General features: G+C 52.5%; 1 protein-coding gene across 8 annotated transcripts in view; it reads right to left on the bottom strand.

Moving 5' to 3' along the window:
- The window catches only part of SLA (Src like adaptor), a 37,040-nt gene that overhangs the window by 9,235 nt on the left and 11,400 nt on the right, over positions 1-16,405 (bottom strand). For 4 of the 8 annotated variants that reach the window (XM_049632881.1, XM_049632882.1, XM_049632877.1 and 1 more), the window contains 3 exons: positions 12,686-12,783; positions 3,659-3,758; positions 2,531-2,617 (listed from right to left, as the gene is read on the bottom strand). In XM_049632881.1, coding sequence (XP_049488838.1) covers positions 2,531-2,617; positions 3,659-3,758; positions 12,686-12,746 — 248 coding nt within the window. In that variant the 5' untranslated portion in view covers positions 12,747-12,783. Of the gene's footprint in view, positions 1-2,530; positions 2,618-3,658; positions 3,759-12,685; positions 13,119-16,405 lie in introns of those variants that run through there. The other 4 variants (XM_049632879.1, XM_049632876.1, XM_049632883.1 and 1 more) reach the window with 4 other exon arrangements.

The following is a 16,405-nucleotide window of genomic DNA, read 5'->3' as shown; positions in this document are numbered from 1 at the left end:
ACACCAGGTATTACACTGGACAATGAGGGCACAAGACAATGAGGGTCTTTCTCATCCTGTTCTCGAATGCCAGCTGGACTGGGCCCGGTCTGTATCATATAACATACAAGCATTCCCAAACACGATAAGGTACCTGTCCCTTGTACCGTAATGACCCTGCCCCCCCCTCACCACCCCACGAGGGCAGGGACCCTGCCTGTTTTGGCTTTGTCTTTGTGTCCTCATTATTGAGCCTGGTTTGTATTTGTGAGTGTATAAGTGGGCACAAGAAAGAAAGAAAGATGCCTAATCCCACCAATTTCACAAGCCCCCCCCCCCCCCCCACCTCGCCAGGCATTCATTACATTTCCCTGCTGCCTTCCCTCGTCCAACATGTTTTAAACGAAGTTTCCATCGCACTCCTATGCATTGACATGGGTTTCTTGCTTTTTTTTTTTTTTTTTTTTTTCAACAGTAAAAAATTGTAAAAATCAAAAAAATAAAGCAGTTGTAGCACTGTGATCCGGCTTTCCAACGGAATGTTCAAGAGCCAGTGCTCTTGAATACGCATGGAAGAAGAAAATGCTTTGTTAGCACTTGGCCGGGGCGAACTGAGAAACAGTTACACATCCTTTTTAACAGTTTCCGTATTTCAGGGAATGAACCTTGGCTTATTTAATCCCCAGGTCTGAATTAGCGCTTGCTGGGACATATTCACTATGTTGTCTCCTGTGGCATCCCCAGACCACGCAGACGGGTCGCTGGAGCTCTGTGGCTGGGAGAAGACCACAGCCTGATAATCGGATGCCGTTTATTTATGTCCTGGCCTCCGAGGACGATCTGTGAAGATCCTGATTCGGCCTGATGTTTCAACTGCCCCCTTAGTTTTGCACCATGCATGGTGTGTGTTAATTATTTTAGTGTCTTGACAGACATTCATCCTCCCAAATCCTTAGGTGAAAGTCCACTCACAAGAACGAATGCACTAAAATCCACAGCGATAGCCACGTATGGATACTAATTATGGGCATGTTAAGCACGTGAAATCTGATCCTCATCTGAACCCCCTAAGACAGGTAGCTTTGTCTCCCCTTCACTGATGAGGATGCTGAGGGTCAGAGTGAGCAAGTAGTTGGTCCAAGTCACCCGACGTCCGCAAGTGTTAAAGCTAGAATCGCAAGGCAGTTTCCTGGGACATCGCATTCCATAACCATTCTGTAGCGCCTCTCTCCCGGTTCTGTATGTTCAAGACATTTATTGCCTCTGCCAGTTGGAAGCTTCCTAGGGCCGCGATCACATCTTACTCAGCTGGGTTCTTCAGCACCCGAGCCTCTGCCAGCACACGTCTTCAGCGTGCGGGTGATGATCCAGGTTTGCCAAATGAATCAATGGGTCAGTGGACGCACGGCTGACGTGGGGGAGTTTACGTGACTGACTCTTTCAGAACGTGGCTGCCAAAGCAGCTACTGCCCCACTTCTGCTCCCCTCCATCATCCTAAGCTCAGAAATGGCATCTGGTACTTATCCTCAAAATCCATAATCCTGCGATTAAATGCATGGGGTTGCACGTTCTTCAGAATATTCAAGCCGTTATCTCTGCTTCACCAGGTGAGCATGGAAAGCGGTTATTTCTGGTTCCCTCCAAAAAAAAAAAAAATGATGCTTTCTTCCTTCCTTCCTTCCTTCCTGGATGCCAAGGTCTGGCCTTGGTAGCTTGACAAAGGAGGTGACTGTGGCTCCAGGAGGCAAAGTAACTTTTCCCTGGGTCTCGTGGGAGACTCCTACCCCGGAAGTCAGTTGCTGAGCCAGGCACACTCCAGCCCAGGAGTGCTGGCCTCCAAAGCCACCTGTCGTGCTGCAAGGCCTCCCTGCCCAACCGCAGGGGAAAGCCCGGGCTTTCCATGCCTGATGGTTTAGAGTTTCTCCTTTTCTGCTTGACTTCGCCATTTGCCAGGTTGGGTACGTTAAGCATTTCGGGCCGTAAGCGTTCTCTGTGTTCTGGATGGGATTTGATAAGAACACAGCTAATACGTACCGAGCACTTACTGTAATGCCAGGCATCCTTCCAAGAGCGATCCACGTACAACCCGACCTCACTGTCCTAACAGCCCTGCACTTTGGTCTTCTTGTGCATTACTGTCCCTGTCGTTCTGTATTACGATGTCTATCTGACAGGTGAGGGAAGGAATCCGAGCCATAAAGTGTTGAGGAGCTTGCCCACTGTCACACAGCCAGTAAGTGACAGGGGCAGGATTGCTGCCCAGACAGGCTGACTTTTCAGAGCTGCGTCCCTTTGATCACAGTCTCTGAATGTTGATTGCTACATGTCAGGAACACAGCGTTGGAGCTGAAAGGTTCAGCTCCCTTCATCTTTACTGATGGGAGAGCTGAGTCTCAGATAGGGCCTGGGGTTCGCCAAGGTCACACCCTTCCTTGTGGACTGAGCCAGAGTAAGAGTGAGCCTCTTGAAACTTCCTTTCTGCCGTGTGCCCTCACACACCACTAGCATAAATATTGGGCGTTATTGAAGCTATTTCAGAAATGTACTCACCCATGGTAAACTCTGGCCACACATATTCCAGGAATATAACTCTCTCGGCCAGTGCTAAGGGAAATGGCTTTCCACCAGCCCCCTTCACTGTAAGAACAAGAACAGATAGGAAAGGTGGACAGGTGAGTTGCAAAGCAAAGGAACGAGCGGGGTAACCAGATTGAACCTGGGGCACATGGGGCCGTTTCTTTTTTAAGACCCATTGTTGATCGTGTTGACCTCAATTTCTCCATAGGGAAATAACAGTTTTTAAGTATGTCCCTTATTCCAAGCCAACCAGGAATGCTTCTCATGCTTTGGCACTGAGCCATCTTTTGGGGACCCACAGGTGATATGCCAGAATTGGAGGCTTTTAAAAATAACTTTACTATGTAGAATTATACCCTGAGATAGAACCAAGATAGTTTAGTTTGTCTGTGTCAATGAGAATCTAAATAAAAAGGTTTTAGAGCCCCCTATTTGTTCTGTGGCCCATTTTGAGTCAAGGAGAGGCAACAGGATGGGAGACAATACTTTCTGTTTGTCATCAGACATTTTCTTAGACCCGTGGGTCCTCCTGTCTGAGGCCGAACTGCACCAGTCTATAATACCAATGCTGCATGGTGGGAGATGAGACCAATGTGAGAAACAGACGTTGGATCACAAAGGGTCTCAAAAGCCACGTTAAGGAATTTGGATTTTATCCACCAGGCAATGGGGAGCCATTGAAGGTTTTAGAGCACTGGCAGCATTAAGGATTAAGCGCTAAAATCTTCTGTGTGGGCCAATTTCTTCACCTCATGATTGGGGCAGGGCCCAAGTGGAACTGGACAACTATAGCTAAGATCCAATGATCCCCATTCAGATAGCGCTCCCCCCCTTTTTAAAAAAAATTTTTTTTTAATGTTTATTTTTGAGAGAAAGAGAGAGAGAGAGGGACAGAGTGCAAGTGGGGAGGGGCAGAGAGAGAGGGAGACACAGAATCGGAAGCAGGCTCCAGGCTCTGAGCTGTCAGCACAGAGCCTGACACGGGGCTCGAACTCACGAACCGTGAGAGCCAAGGTCGGACACTTAACTGACCGAGCCACCCAGGCGCCCCAGTGCTCCCCGTTTTTAAGGGATTGTGAAACATTTGGAAAGCCAACTCACTCAGAAATCACGCGTAATTTCTCCCCTCGGCGGAATATGGGGGGGCTGATGTCAGGGGATGGGTAGTCACTCAGCACGGCCAGGAAGTCACCGTCCGGTCCTGGGGAAACAAAGGCAAGGGATGTTCTTCTCCACAGGGAACCGAAAGGCAACCCCAGGAAGGGGAGGACCGAGATGAGTCCCTCCCGGGGACTTCTCAGCTGGAGATCATGATTTGCCTTGGAATCGCAGTTTAAAAAAAATTTTTTTTTTAATGTTTATTATTTTTGAGAGAGAGAGAGAGCCAGAGAGCAAGTCAGGGAAGGGGCAGAGACAGAGGGAAACACAGAATCGGAAGCAGGCTCCAGGCTCTGAGCTGGCAGCACCGAGCCCTTTGCGGGGCTTGAACTCTCAGACTGTGAGATCATGACCTGAGCTGAAGTTGTCCGCTTCCCCGACTGAGCCACCCAGGCGCCCTGGAACAGCAGTTTATAGCAGGCCCTCCTCCCTTCAGGGATGGTGGCACAGAGGAACCCCAAGGTCGGTGACCTCCTCCCATTCACAAGCCTGCCTTGGCCCTGCCGTTCTCCTCTGAGAAGGAGGGGATCCAGAGGTCCTGGGGCTGAAGTCACAAGATCCGGCTTCAGGCTTTAGTCATCGTGTCTACCGATCCAAGTGATCTCGGACAAGTCCCCGAACACCTGTGAGCCTCCATTCCCCATCTTTAAAGTGGGGCTACGAATACCTCAATCCGGGGTCCGCACGAGCCTAGGCAAAAGTATGTAGCAGCACCTCATGAATGATAAGGGGCTATAAAAGCATCTTTACCCTTCCTGGGGCTTGTAGGTCCCCATCTGTCACATGTGGGGGCGGGGTATGTCACAGCTGGGCTACATGAGTTCCGAGGACCCACCGGGACCCAAGACTCTAACTCAGAAGGTCCACAAAGTGCTTCTTCCTTGTAGAATACCAGGCACCGTGTTGGGGATCTACTTAATAGGGACTTTGGGGCGGGGGTGGGAGGAAAAAGTAAGTACCTTTCATCCTCTGTCCCTTGAAAGTAATTCTGGAGAAGGTTTGAAAAGAAAGGCATGCTGTGGGGTTCACGCGAGCGCTGCTTACCGTGGGCTGAAGAGGCGATGATGCACTTTGGGGCACTTTGGGGCTGGTTCCCAGCCTTAACAGGTTTGCCGTAATCCAGGCGCATCAGACGCGGGGTAATATCAGGGTACATTTTGGGGGAAGTACTGTGCCTTACACACGGGTGAATTCACCTGTTGGGCTTATCACTCCATCTGCCGGCTGGGCATCTGAACGCGAAATTCTGGGCAAGTTTTACCACGTATTCTTCCATTCTGCAATTGTTTACTGAGCACCTAACCGTGGGCAAGCTCACATTCTAGAGAATACATAAACAATCCTGGGAGGGGTCTTCACCTGCCCTCATCACCCCAGGAAAATCTGGAGAAATCCCGGCACTCGGGCATGGCAGGCTGGGTGACCCAAATCGGCCACTTTCTGGGATCCAGACACCCTCCTCCTCCCCCCCCCCCCCCATGCTGGGACCTCTAGACTTTGTCCCTTAGAGATCTAGATCTGGGACTCTCCAGCTCACAAGTGCCAGGACAGACGAAGCCGAAAGACGGCTTTGGTGTAGTAGAATGAGTAACAATGACTCAGAAGCCAGCTGTCAACGTAGAACGGCACATTCAGACGTACCGCTCGCTTGGGGAAGCTGAGCTACACGCAATAAAGCAGATAAAAGCAAGCATTTTGGGGCACGAAATGGAAACCAAAAGTGATTCGTGGTGGCCACAGTCACCAAAAAGAGGCCAGGTCTCTGACCTGAGAAGGAGCAGTGCCCGGCCAGGGAATAGCCGACCCTGAGCCTGTGGGGACACCTCCCTCACATACGTCCTGCTTTGCCTAAGGAAAACGGGATCTTTCCTTTGTGTCGCCTGCCCCCGGCTCGACAGCAGGAGGTAGTGCCTCTGTCAGGCTTGAAGCCGGGAGTCCTGAGATCTGATAAGGGGTGCATCCAGATTTTGTGGGCCATGACACTCATGCAAATTGGGAACTCCTCCTTGAGAAAAGGAACAGAAAAGAGATTGCGAAGACAAGATCGTGCACGGTCCCTAGGAAGCTTCTGTGCCTTTGAGGAGGGACCTAGCACAGAGGATTTGTTCAGCTTCCCAGGAAAGCCGCCCCGATTCCGAGGCCGACCTTGCCACTCTGAGTGCCCGTGCACCCTTTCCCTCTTGGGCCTGCATCAGTCTGGAAAAAGAGGCATTGGAAAATGTCTTCAGGATGGAAACCTAGGCTGATGGCCCCGAACATGAAGGGGGGCCACTTAACGTGTGTCTCCACTGCCTCTAGGAGCAGTGTGATGAGCCGTCCCCTTCTTCTCAATTTGCCAGGACGCCCCGTCCTCAGAGGCTGTGACCAGGCTGCGCCCTCTGCCAGGAAAGCGCCTGGTCTCCGCTTTGTCATCCCTCCCACCCCCAGGAGGTTTGCCTGGTGCTCCTGCTGTGACCCCCACCCCCCGACCCAGGACCCTAGGCTCTTCCTTTGAGGCCCAAGTTGTGTTCTGGGGTTTGCATGACTCTGGGGGACAGAGTGTGAACTCCAGGAGGAGCCTTCTGGCAGCCCTGCCCCCCCCCCCCCCAGCACCCACTGCCCCGGTCTCGGATGCTCAGGGTGGGTTTGAGGGATGAAGGCGAGGAGACGCCCCTGTGCTACTAGGCTCTTAAAGCCTGCCGTTGTGCTGCGTAAAGTGGTCCAAGAGAAGGAAACCTGTTTTGTGGCAGCCGCGTGGTGGGTGGGCGGTCATCACAGAACCAGCCCCTTGTGCAAAACAAGTGTTGGAAGGAAAGGCCCAGCATTTGTTCTCCGTGATAATCACAGAAACTTGACGTAGACCACACGTCTCCACGGGGGCTGGGCCTTTGATGTCTGGCTTCTCGACTAAGACCGTGAAACAGAACAACCGTCTTTCCTTACTTTAAAAACAGAAACAGAAACACAATCCCATTGTAACAACATTGGCTCAATAGTGGAAAGAGGCTTCAGGGGCTGGAGAGTTTCAATTGCACAACAACAGCGTTGAGTTTCCTGTGGAATTTCCGAAACGATGATGTTTTTATAGCTGTAACACTTAAACGTGGCTGAGAAAACCTTGCTCTGGGCCTTTGCTTAAAGGTAATGTTGCTGTGGGCCTTTGCAAGGGATTTTAGGTCCGTCCCTGTCAGCTGTCTCACCAGCACCGGGAAAACCACGCAAGTTCAGTCTGCACTTCCGCGGGAAGGGCAGGCGTTCTTTGTAAAGTTTATTTATTTATTTTGAGAGAGAGAGAGAGAACGGGCAAGCAGGGGAGGAACAGAGAGAGAGGGAGAGAATCCCAAGCAGGCTCCATGCTGTCAGCGCGGAGCCTGGCATGGGGCTCGATCTCGCGAACTGTGAGATCGTGACCCGAGCCAAGATCAAGAGTCGGACGCTTAACCGTCTGAGCCACCCAGGTGCCCCAGGAAGGCAGTCATTCTAAACAAGGTCCGGTGCCAGGACCCCATGGACGTCTGCTCTGAGCTTGGGAAAGTAAGAAAGTCAAATTTGCTCAGAAAGCTCAAACATACTGTCAGGTCCTCCTGGAGCCCCAGGTTTGAAGGAGAGCTGAGCACTGGAATGAAGTCAGATAAGTGATTGATACCAAAGAGAGGCATGGATAGGATTACTGAAGGTTTAAGATAAGGAAACAGAGTGAAAAATATGCGATGTGCATAAAGGAGAAATCCAGAGAGACTTTCAGAAGAGAGAACGGGCTTTGGAATCAGTCAGACCTGCCTTAACTTCCACCCCCACCACGTAATTGTTCTGCGATTTGGGGGAAAGATTTATTTTTAACCAATCTGAGCTTGACTTCTTCATGTATAAAAATGGGAAATATCGAAATCTACCCCGTGTGATTGGGTTTGGATTCACGACGCTCCTGTCCCAACGAGAAGCTGCTGATACCGTGTTTATGGGGTGGGATTATCATTACATAATCCAAGACCAATTTCGGCCAATAGTGCCCTAAAGTTTGAAAAGCCTCTAAGATGTGTGAATTTGAAAATATTCTATTCTTCCAAAAACAAACTCCATGTGGTGAGAACAGAAGATGAAATGCGGAAGACCAAATATTTACTGATACTGATATTGAGTCAGACTGAAGAAATTATACCGAAGTGTAAAATGGGAAGTGAATCCAAAAAAGGAGAGAGAACCAGGCGAACTTACTAGCCGCTTGGCCAAAGGAGAAGAGGCTTTTTTTTTTTTTTTTTGCATTATTATTCCTTGTCCTATCATTACCATTTCTTTTTAAATGCTAAAAACCTTTCCGAAGATTCCATTTATAGTTCTAGCAAAACCAGCCTTTCATTACTTCCAATGCTCCACACAACCCTAGGGAAAATGAAGAAACAAATGCCAGGGGAGTTTTAGTAACGTGTGCAGGGGAGGGCATGAGGGTTGTCAGGCTCCTGGTCACGTCCCTAAGCCACATACCCCTCCTCGGCGTGTAATTACCAGGCTGTCCCCAGTTAACGATTGCTCCTTGACAGGTTGGGACAAAGGCTGGCTCTAAATGAGGCTTCCAAGTTGGCACCAGCCGCGGAGTGCAGTTGGTTGGCAAAGAGCTAAACAGCCCAGTGCTTTCAGATTCTGGTTTTGTATGTGCCTTGAATCATGCCCAAATCCATGGCCTCTGGGGAGTCAAAGCAGGCCTTACTTTTAGCATCTTTTCCGGGACACGCACGCACACACACACACACACACACACACACACACACAATGAACCAATCAGACAGGGCTGGGCACATTGGTCCCATAGAAGGTCTACCAAGTTCTGTTGATTACCACGAACCCCAGGGTGTACCTGTGGGTCCCGTATTATGGGCTGAAAATGAGACACAGCGGCCCACCTGTTCTTTCCTGTTCAAAGCCTTGGCTTCCCCATCTATGAGAGGGGGCGGATGGGGACTGATTAGATCCCGAGGCTCCCAGATGGCACAGCGAGGCGAAGGCACTCGCTTGGGAACCCACAATAGCGAGCTGAGTGCCCGGTCTCAAAACCCAGTAACCTAGCAGCAGAGGGTACAGACCCTGCTCTTGGCCACCTGTTCTTCTGTTTATGCTCCTGAACACCACCTGCACCACAATTAACAGCGTTTTCGTGTGCATTTGCTTTAAAAAATCTTTGGTCCCATTTTACGCAACGTGAAATCATGGTTTGACGGACCAGGTATATTTTGTGTGGTATCCATGACATGTACAGAAGCTGTATATTCAGCGTAAACGTTGGACCTAGAACCATCTTATGGGCCAGAAGTGGGATGCGTAAGACCCTGGTTGATCTAGTCGAAGACCTGATGCAGGTTCCCTTACGGGGCACTGGACTGCCTGTGAATTCATCTGGTGGCCGTCCTCCCTCAGCCTAGAGAGCGCCCATCGCCTCCCAGAACACGTGAGCTTCTTGGAATTCCGTTGTCCGTAGGCATATGATGTGGGGGTGAAGGGACAGACTCTAGATTCAGACCCCCTGTTTCAGATCCCAGCTGTGTGGCCTCCCGACAAAGTAATTGAACCTTCCCGTGCCTCGGTTTCCCCAGCTGCAAAGTGGAGGTGATAATAGCGATCACTTCCTGCAGCTGTTGTGGGGAGGAAGCGTGGACGTGTGTCAAACAATCGGAATCGTGTCTGGCGTGTCACAGGCACTGAGTCACTCCAGTTGTCCCCCATTTAGAAGTGAGACCAGAGAGACACTAAGGGGACAGACTGACTCCTCTCATCTCTCATTGTGTGTTAAGAGTCGGGGGCAGGACTAAACGCTGGGTCCCATGATGCAAGCTTTCAGCCTAAGCCGGGGGTGGGGGGAGGAGTGGGGGGCGGCTTGTAAGAAGTTCCTCGGGTGGTTCCTTCCCGCTATCGTCGAATTCTGACGAGCACATCAGGGGCGGGGCCCAGCGATCTGCACTTCGGACAACTTTGCAGGGGATCTGATGCAGGTGGTCTGAGAATCATTCACTGAGAAGTGCCAGGCTGGGTCTGAGACTTCCCTGCCCCCTGCCTCTTCCTCCCCAGGGCCCCTCCCGTCAGCTCTTTCCATGGGGCAGCACCCATGATGCTATGTAAATGCACTGCTTAGCGCGATTTCTATCCTTGCCTGGAAAAGGGATCTGAATGGTGTCTGGGTTTACATTACTACCTCTTGCTTCAGGTCAGGGTGATACAAGGTGAGGAGGGGAAAGAATAAAAAGGTAGGGTGTGGGAAAAAGTCTAAAAATTCTCTTTAAGGTAGAGATACGCTACTTCCCCGCTACCTAGGAGTCCCCTAGGCCCTTCTCAATTCTGTGCTGCCTGTGTCTGGCACAGAGCAAGAGTCTGAACTGTGGAGAGAATCGTAGAGAAAGTGAGTTCTTTGGGATGATTCGGAAATAAGTCCTGGAACCCCCAGTTCAACCACTTTAAAACCTTTGGGGGGGGCGTGCCCATTTAGACATAGCCTAGTGCAATCAGATAACCCCAAGTGGGGTTAAAAAGAGTGACTCCCCCCACATTTAGCGGGTAGCTACCTTGTGCTGTGATTGCTGTGAGGAGGGGAGGTTCTGTCTGACCTCCACTTGAGAGCTCAGCCCTGCCTTCTGGGAGGCTAAGTGCCTTACCCAAGGTCATACGGCTTCCGGGGGCAGTGCCAGAAGCTCAGCAAGGTCGTTTGTCTCTGAGACCTGCCCCGTTTCCATGGGTTTTGTGATATTAGTCTCTGGGAACTAGAGTAACCGGGAATGTTCTGGAAGGCTTAGTTAGGAGAAGACGGATGGGCCAAGCCACATTGCAAGGCATCCACAGTCCTGGCTTGGGGACGAAAGAGCTCTTGAAAGCTCACAAAACTCGTCTGCCTCGCAGTTCACAGACAGGCCTCCCGCTGATCCGTGTAGGGCCTGGGGCTTTGGGTGTTTTTAATTCTCCCCTCAGGCTAACGACAGGGGAAGCTCCGCTTGTGTGTTGGCCTAACGCCATCAGCTCCCCGCACTACTTCCTGGGCATTTGAGCCTCACTAAATGAGTAAGCACGAGTGTTAGCTGAGTAGATGCCCTGTGCCACGAAAACCCCAACTCTTTGCATCATTTGACTAGAAACTAATAAATAACAGCGTGAACTACAACCACTTTCTTCTCCCTTCTTCAAGTGGATGTCAGAAAAAAAAAAAAAAAAAAAAAAAGAGGAAATCAAGTTAGGACCGAGCACAAGGGAAACTTTTCAGGGGTGGGGGATGAAAAGCCAGCCGCTAACGCTTCATGTGGGAGGCCTGGGTCACGAACGGGGTCCCACCTGGGGAATTCTCTTAACCAGGGGGCGGAGGGCCGGGGAGACCCCTCCACCTCCTTTTGCGAGGTGCCCTCCCACCCACACAGTGGAAAAAAGAGAAACTTATTTCGTGAGAATTTGCATTTAAAAAATAAGGGCAAATGAGCAAGCCCTCGGAGGCCCGTGTTTTCACGGGGTTTGCTCAAGCATGCCACCCCCCCTGCCCCAGTGTGAGAGGTTAGCGTGACAAAATGGCTTCGGTGGGTGGGTGCATGGCCCCTGGGCCGGCCTGGGCCCTGGGAATTATAGTGTCCGCTTTCCACAAGGAGCCGTGGCCGGAGGGGAGGCTGTGACTTGAGGTGGTTTGGAGAAGGTGGGAGAAGGGCCCAAGCTGTCCCCTGGTGGCAGCTGACTCGGCCGCTTTGTGTAACGGCAGCCAGTTCAGAGCTGTGCACAGGAGATAAAGGGGCCCAGGGTGCACACCAGCTGCCCCGCCCCATCACATGGAAATCTCCTTTGTCCAGAAGAACATTCTTTCTTAGGTTTAAGGAAGGGGGGTGACCGGGCTGGAACAGACAACCACCAGTGCTGCCCGGCATCTGACTGCAGGGGAGGGCCGGGCAGCAGGGTCTCTGGACGCTCACTTGGGAGCATCTGAGGGATCATGAGACCATGTATAACTGGGGTGTCTCCATTTTGGAAGACGTGAAAAGACATCCCCTGTCTGAAGGGGCCACAGAAGTTGTGGAAGGAGAGACAGGGCACCCGGCGCCGTCTGCTCCCGGCAGGCAGGACGGTGGACATCTGTGCGTGTGATCTTTGCTCGGTGCAGGGTTGTGGGGGACCCGGGGGACCCGGGGCGTTAGCAGAGGGAGACTAAGCCTGAGCGCTGTGCTGTAAGATAGGAGATGGAAATGTCCCAAGGGGACTCACCCTGGGGACACCGATGGATCCCCTGACCTCCTCATCACCCCCTTCCCAAGCCCCTAGAGGACCCACACAGTGCACCACCGCTGCCCCACCCAGAGCCCCGTGGGTTTCACTCCCAGCCTTTGCCTTCCGCTTGCCTTGTAGCTCTCTGACCAATCTCCGAAGGGCTCTGTCGCTTGAAGAGTCCGCCTCGACCTGGCAGCTCCATGGGAACCTGCCTTCTGACATCCCTGTCTGAGCTGTGACATTGTGCCCTCCCCCTAGAACGGGTGGCCCCCTGATCCTACCGGGGGGACACAGGATTCCTTCCTTTCCAGGGAGAGTTCCTCGAGCTGTATCTAGCTTCATCGAGTTGCTCTGCAAAAGCATTTGCAGAGCTCTGATAATACTAACCCCATGATCATATCCTATCACGGGCTGGCAGGGTGTGGTAGGCAAGAGCCCACGTTCCAGAATCAGACTGGCCTGGGTTGGAAATCTGAATCTCTGATTAGCTAATTGCCCCACTTGTCAAATAAAGGCGGAACCGGCTGCTCTTGAAGGTCCGTCACACAATGCCAGGGACCCAGCCGTCACCCCGGGCGCCACCGCTCGATCTTTTTCAACACGTAGTTTTGAAATGTCAGCTACAAGCCAAGCAAGAGAGGCAGGTGCATCGAGCGCCCAGGCGCCCGGTGCCCTGTTTCAACAACCATCAGCACCCCTGTGGCTCCGTCTTGGCCCCGGCTGTCAAGCGACGGAGTGAAGCATCACACCCGAGACCCAAGAAGCCAGACTTACCATCTGGGCTGGGCACGGGCCTCTCGGGGGGTGCCGGGGCGGATCTCATACTGTTTCCCATCGCTCTGTCTCTCCGGGCTGTCGAAGATGCGGGACGCCTGCAGCACGGGGGACACACACAGCAAGTCAGCCACGCGCCGACCCCTCTGGGTGAAGAATGACCCAGTTTAGAGTACATCGTGCATCATTTTTCGGCAGCTCACTTCTCGAGGGGCGGGTGCGTTCACGCGAAGATGAGATTCGTGAATGTTGGTTACATTTGCTCAGCCCTGCTTCTTTTATCAAGGGAATGACAGAGAAAACCACAGAGAGGGAAGTTGCCAGCAAATGCTGTTAGTGGCAGAAGTTTCCATTCCTCCGCACCCTGGCTGTCGGAAAGCAGCCAGTGGTGTCTGTGCAGAGCGAGGGACCTTTCAGATGGGCCTCGGCTTCCCCCACTCCTGACCCCGCCCCCAACTCTCCCCTCCCCCCATGCACCCGGAGCTCCGGGCGCCCAAAACTCGGGAGGCACCGGCCTTACAATCAAAAGACGGTGAGGAGAGGGTGCTTTCTGCCTCAGTTTTCTCCCACGTGAAGTTTCTCAACATGCTGTAACCAGTGAAGAAGGGAAAGTCGGTAACGATGCTGTGCGATCGCGGCGGGCTTCGTGCACACATCGCTACAGGAGACACATACATGTGCCGTGACGTCTGATTATCGTAAAGTCCCCGCACCCGTAACCCCCTTTGTGCAGTGAAGGCAACTGAGTGCCTGAGAGGGTAAGGATCTTGTCTCAGGTCATGTAGCACACGACCCACATTCTGGGTCTGCGCGTGCAAGCTTGGTGACCTTGGGCTTTGACCCTTTCCTGCCTGTTTCGGGGACTAATGATACAACGACATTCGGTTGTGGCTGCAAAGTTAGCAGATAAAGCACAAGGAGCACTTAGAACGTGGCTTAGCATGAAACCTGTGTTTGTTATTGCCATCTGCGGGGTACTTTCTGGGTGTCCGTCATGGTAAACCTTCAAATTCTGGGCCCTCGTACAAGCATTCTAGAAGGGAGCTGAGGTGATTACAGAAAACGTGTTTTCCCGGGCTCTTTGAAGCACAGAGAACAAGGCCCCACCCATGCACAGGAACCATTCTTGTCTCTTGGGGATAAACAGGAGAATCGATGGGGGCAGGTTGCCCCAGCTGGTACCCAGCCCAGCTGGAAACTTAGACTCCACCCCTTTCTTCTTCTGCAGTTTGGGGTCGAGGCCTGAGTAGCGTGAAAGGGTCCAGATGTCAGCCAACCCAACCCCCCACCCTGGCCTGAAATCCTTCCTCGATGCACTGCAAGTTCAGATTCTAGAAAGATCTACGTTCGCAGCAAGGCTTTCCAGAAATTGAGGGAGGTCCGCATCACTCCCTAATTTAGAGAGGCGGAGGTGGTGAGGTGGGGCAGTGTATTAGGAAATGAGGAAAGCCAAAATTAGTTTTGTTTGGAAGTTAGCGTATTTTAAATATTTACATGAACAGTCCATCGGTCATAACTCAAATAGTTCAGAGTACAATTGTGCTCTTTCTGAGATCATTACAAGCTGGCAAGAGCTATGAGCTCATAACGCACCACGGAAAGTGTGGCGGGAAGGGGTCACACATTCAAATGTACGAAGCCCATCTTCGGATCCTCTTTTAGGGGTGAGGCCCCTCCGGGCGTGAGTCACTCGTGTCCTCTATTTTGCCACCCCCACACAGCCAAAAGGACGCCTTGGACCCTGGCAGGGCCCTTCCCGCAAGCCAGGCAGGTGTGGACAGCATCCCCTGGCTCCAGGAGGCAGGGACCAGTTGCCTAAGTCCCCAGCTCCTAAAGCCTAGTGAAGGCACTCAAGAAAACGTGCTCCTCAAAAGTGCTCGAAAAACCACGGCAGCGGAGCGGCTGGGAGCCTCATTCCCCGCAGCTCGGTGCTGGCCCTGAGTCAGCACCCCGAGAAAGGCAGGCCCCTGGGATCCCACCCACCTGGAGGGGAACTCGGGCCGCCTCTGAGGCCCCGCCTTAGACATGTCCAGGGAAGGAGCGAAGCAAGCAGCCTGCGGCTCGGAGGAGAGGCCTGTCCCGCACGAAACCCCGCTCCCGTGTGCCGTGCAAAGACGTCCCACAGAGCCCCCGCCACCTCTGTCCTGCTCCGAGCGCTGTCCTGGAGCCCATCAGCCACCTCAGGCCTCCAGCTTCCCTGGCTGTCATGGCCGAGGCCTGGAGAAGGCTCTCAGGACGGGCTGGGGAGAGGTCGACTCTGACCCGTGTAGGCTAGCCTCGCCCCTGTCTCTCCCATGTGTCCCCACGTCGCAGTGCGTGCTGTCACCAGACCCCCTAGCAGTGCCGTTCTGTTCCCCACAGCTGGACACTTGGCATCCAGCACTAGTTAAACGCCAGGGGTCGTACCTTTTCCCTTCCCCCACCCCACTTGGGGTGCCATTTCCCGCCCACCGGACATCCCAGCGCCCTCCCCCCTGCCCCACCTTCTCCCTCGGAGCCCCTTTCTGGCGGCGGCCCCCGGCCCCCATGTCCCCCTGTCTCCTTCCTTCACACCACAATTCCAGAAGGGTCGTGGGGAAAAGACCTTGTCATCTAGCAAAGTGAACTCTGACTTCACTCCCTCCCGACAATTTTGTAATTCTCAAGCATTCGTTGGCAATTTGGGGCAGGGGGGAGGGGGTTCTTGGGATCCAGGACAGGAAAAAGAAAGACTTGAAACTCGCATTTCTCAGGTGGGAAAACTGAGGTCCGTCCAAGAAAAGAAACATACCCAGGGTGGTGACACGAGAAAGGTCGGGTAGGTCCCAGAGGTCTGACACACTCCCTCCGCCCTGCTCCTCCAGCTCTGGTCTCTTCCGTCTTTGCAGGTGCACGTGTGCACCAGCCCACTATATCCCGCGCCGTTCAGAAAACCCCAGAAGGTCTCAACAGCCCTTAGTGGTCTTCTTGTGGGCTTCCTGTAGTCTCCAGGAAGGAGTTAACTTATCTGAGAGAGGCTTTTATTTGAGCAGAGTAAAAATGCCCCCAGAGACCGAAAGCCAGAGTCTCCCTAATGAAATGGCTGAGCAATCTGATTTAATCTGTGACAGTTTTATGCAGGGGCTGGAGGTGGGAGAGAGGGTATGAGGCACATAATTGCTTCCAGGAACAACAAAGAAAGGGCAAAAGAGAAATGAGTTAATTAAAATTCGCTCTGAACGTTTGGTTTCTTTCTCCCTTTTCTCTGGGATGTCAGGGATCAGAGCTGGCATTTGCCTCTTACCTTCCCCCTAGTCTTTGGAGCAAAGCTGTTTTCTTTGTGAGAACTTGGGCCTCAGTTGACTCCTCTGGAAAGCGAGATGAGTGAAAAAGATGGTCTCCAAAGACAAACCACGTAGCCCCCCTTTTTAAAGTTTACTTTTTTAAATTTATTTGGAGAGAGAGAGAGAGTGTGTGTGTGTGTGTGGGGGGGGGCGGGGAGGGAAGAGGCCGAGAGAAAAGGAGGGAGAGAATCCCAAGCAGGCTCTGAGCTATCAGGGCAGAGCCCAAGGCGGAGCTCGGTCCCATGAACTTCGAGATCATGACCTGAGCCAAAATCAAGAGTCGGACACTTAACCCACTGAGCCACCCAGGCGCCCCGCACTTAGCCCCTTTTAATTCTAGGAGTCAAGACTCCGTGACTTTTTAAGAACTATTAATAAACTGCCCCTCCCCCATTCATGCTCTGTCTCTCTCTATCTC

Source organism: Panthera uncia, chromosome F2 (genome assembly GCF_023721935.1).
Source record: "Panthera uncia isolate 11264 chromosome F2, Puncia_PCG_1.0, whole genome shotgun sequence".
NCBI classification, from domain to species: Eukaryota; Metazoa; Chordata; class Mammalia; order Carnivora; family Felidae; genus Panthera; species Panthera uncia.
Note: the sequence above shows the minus strand (reverse complement) of the source record. Positions and strands in the feature narration are given on the sequence as shown.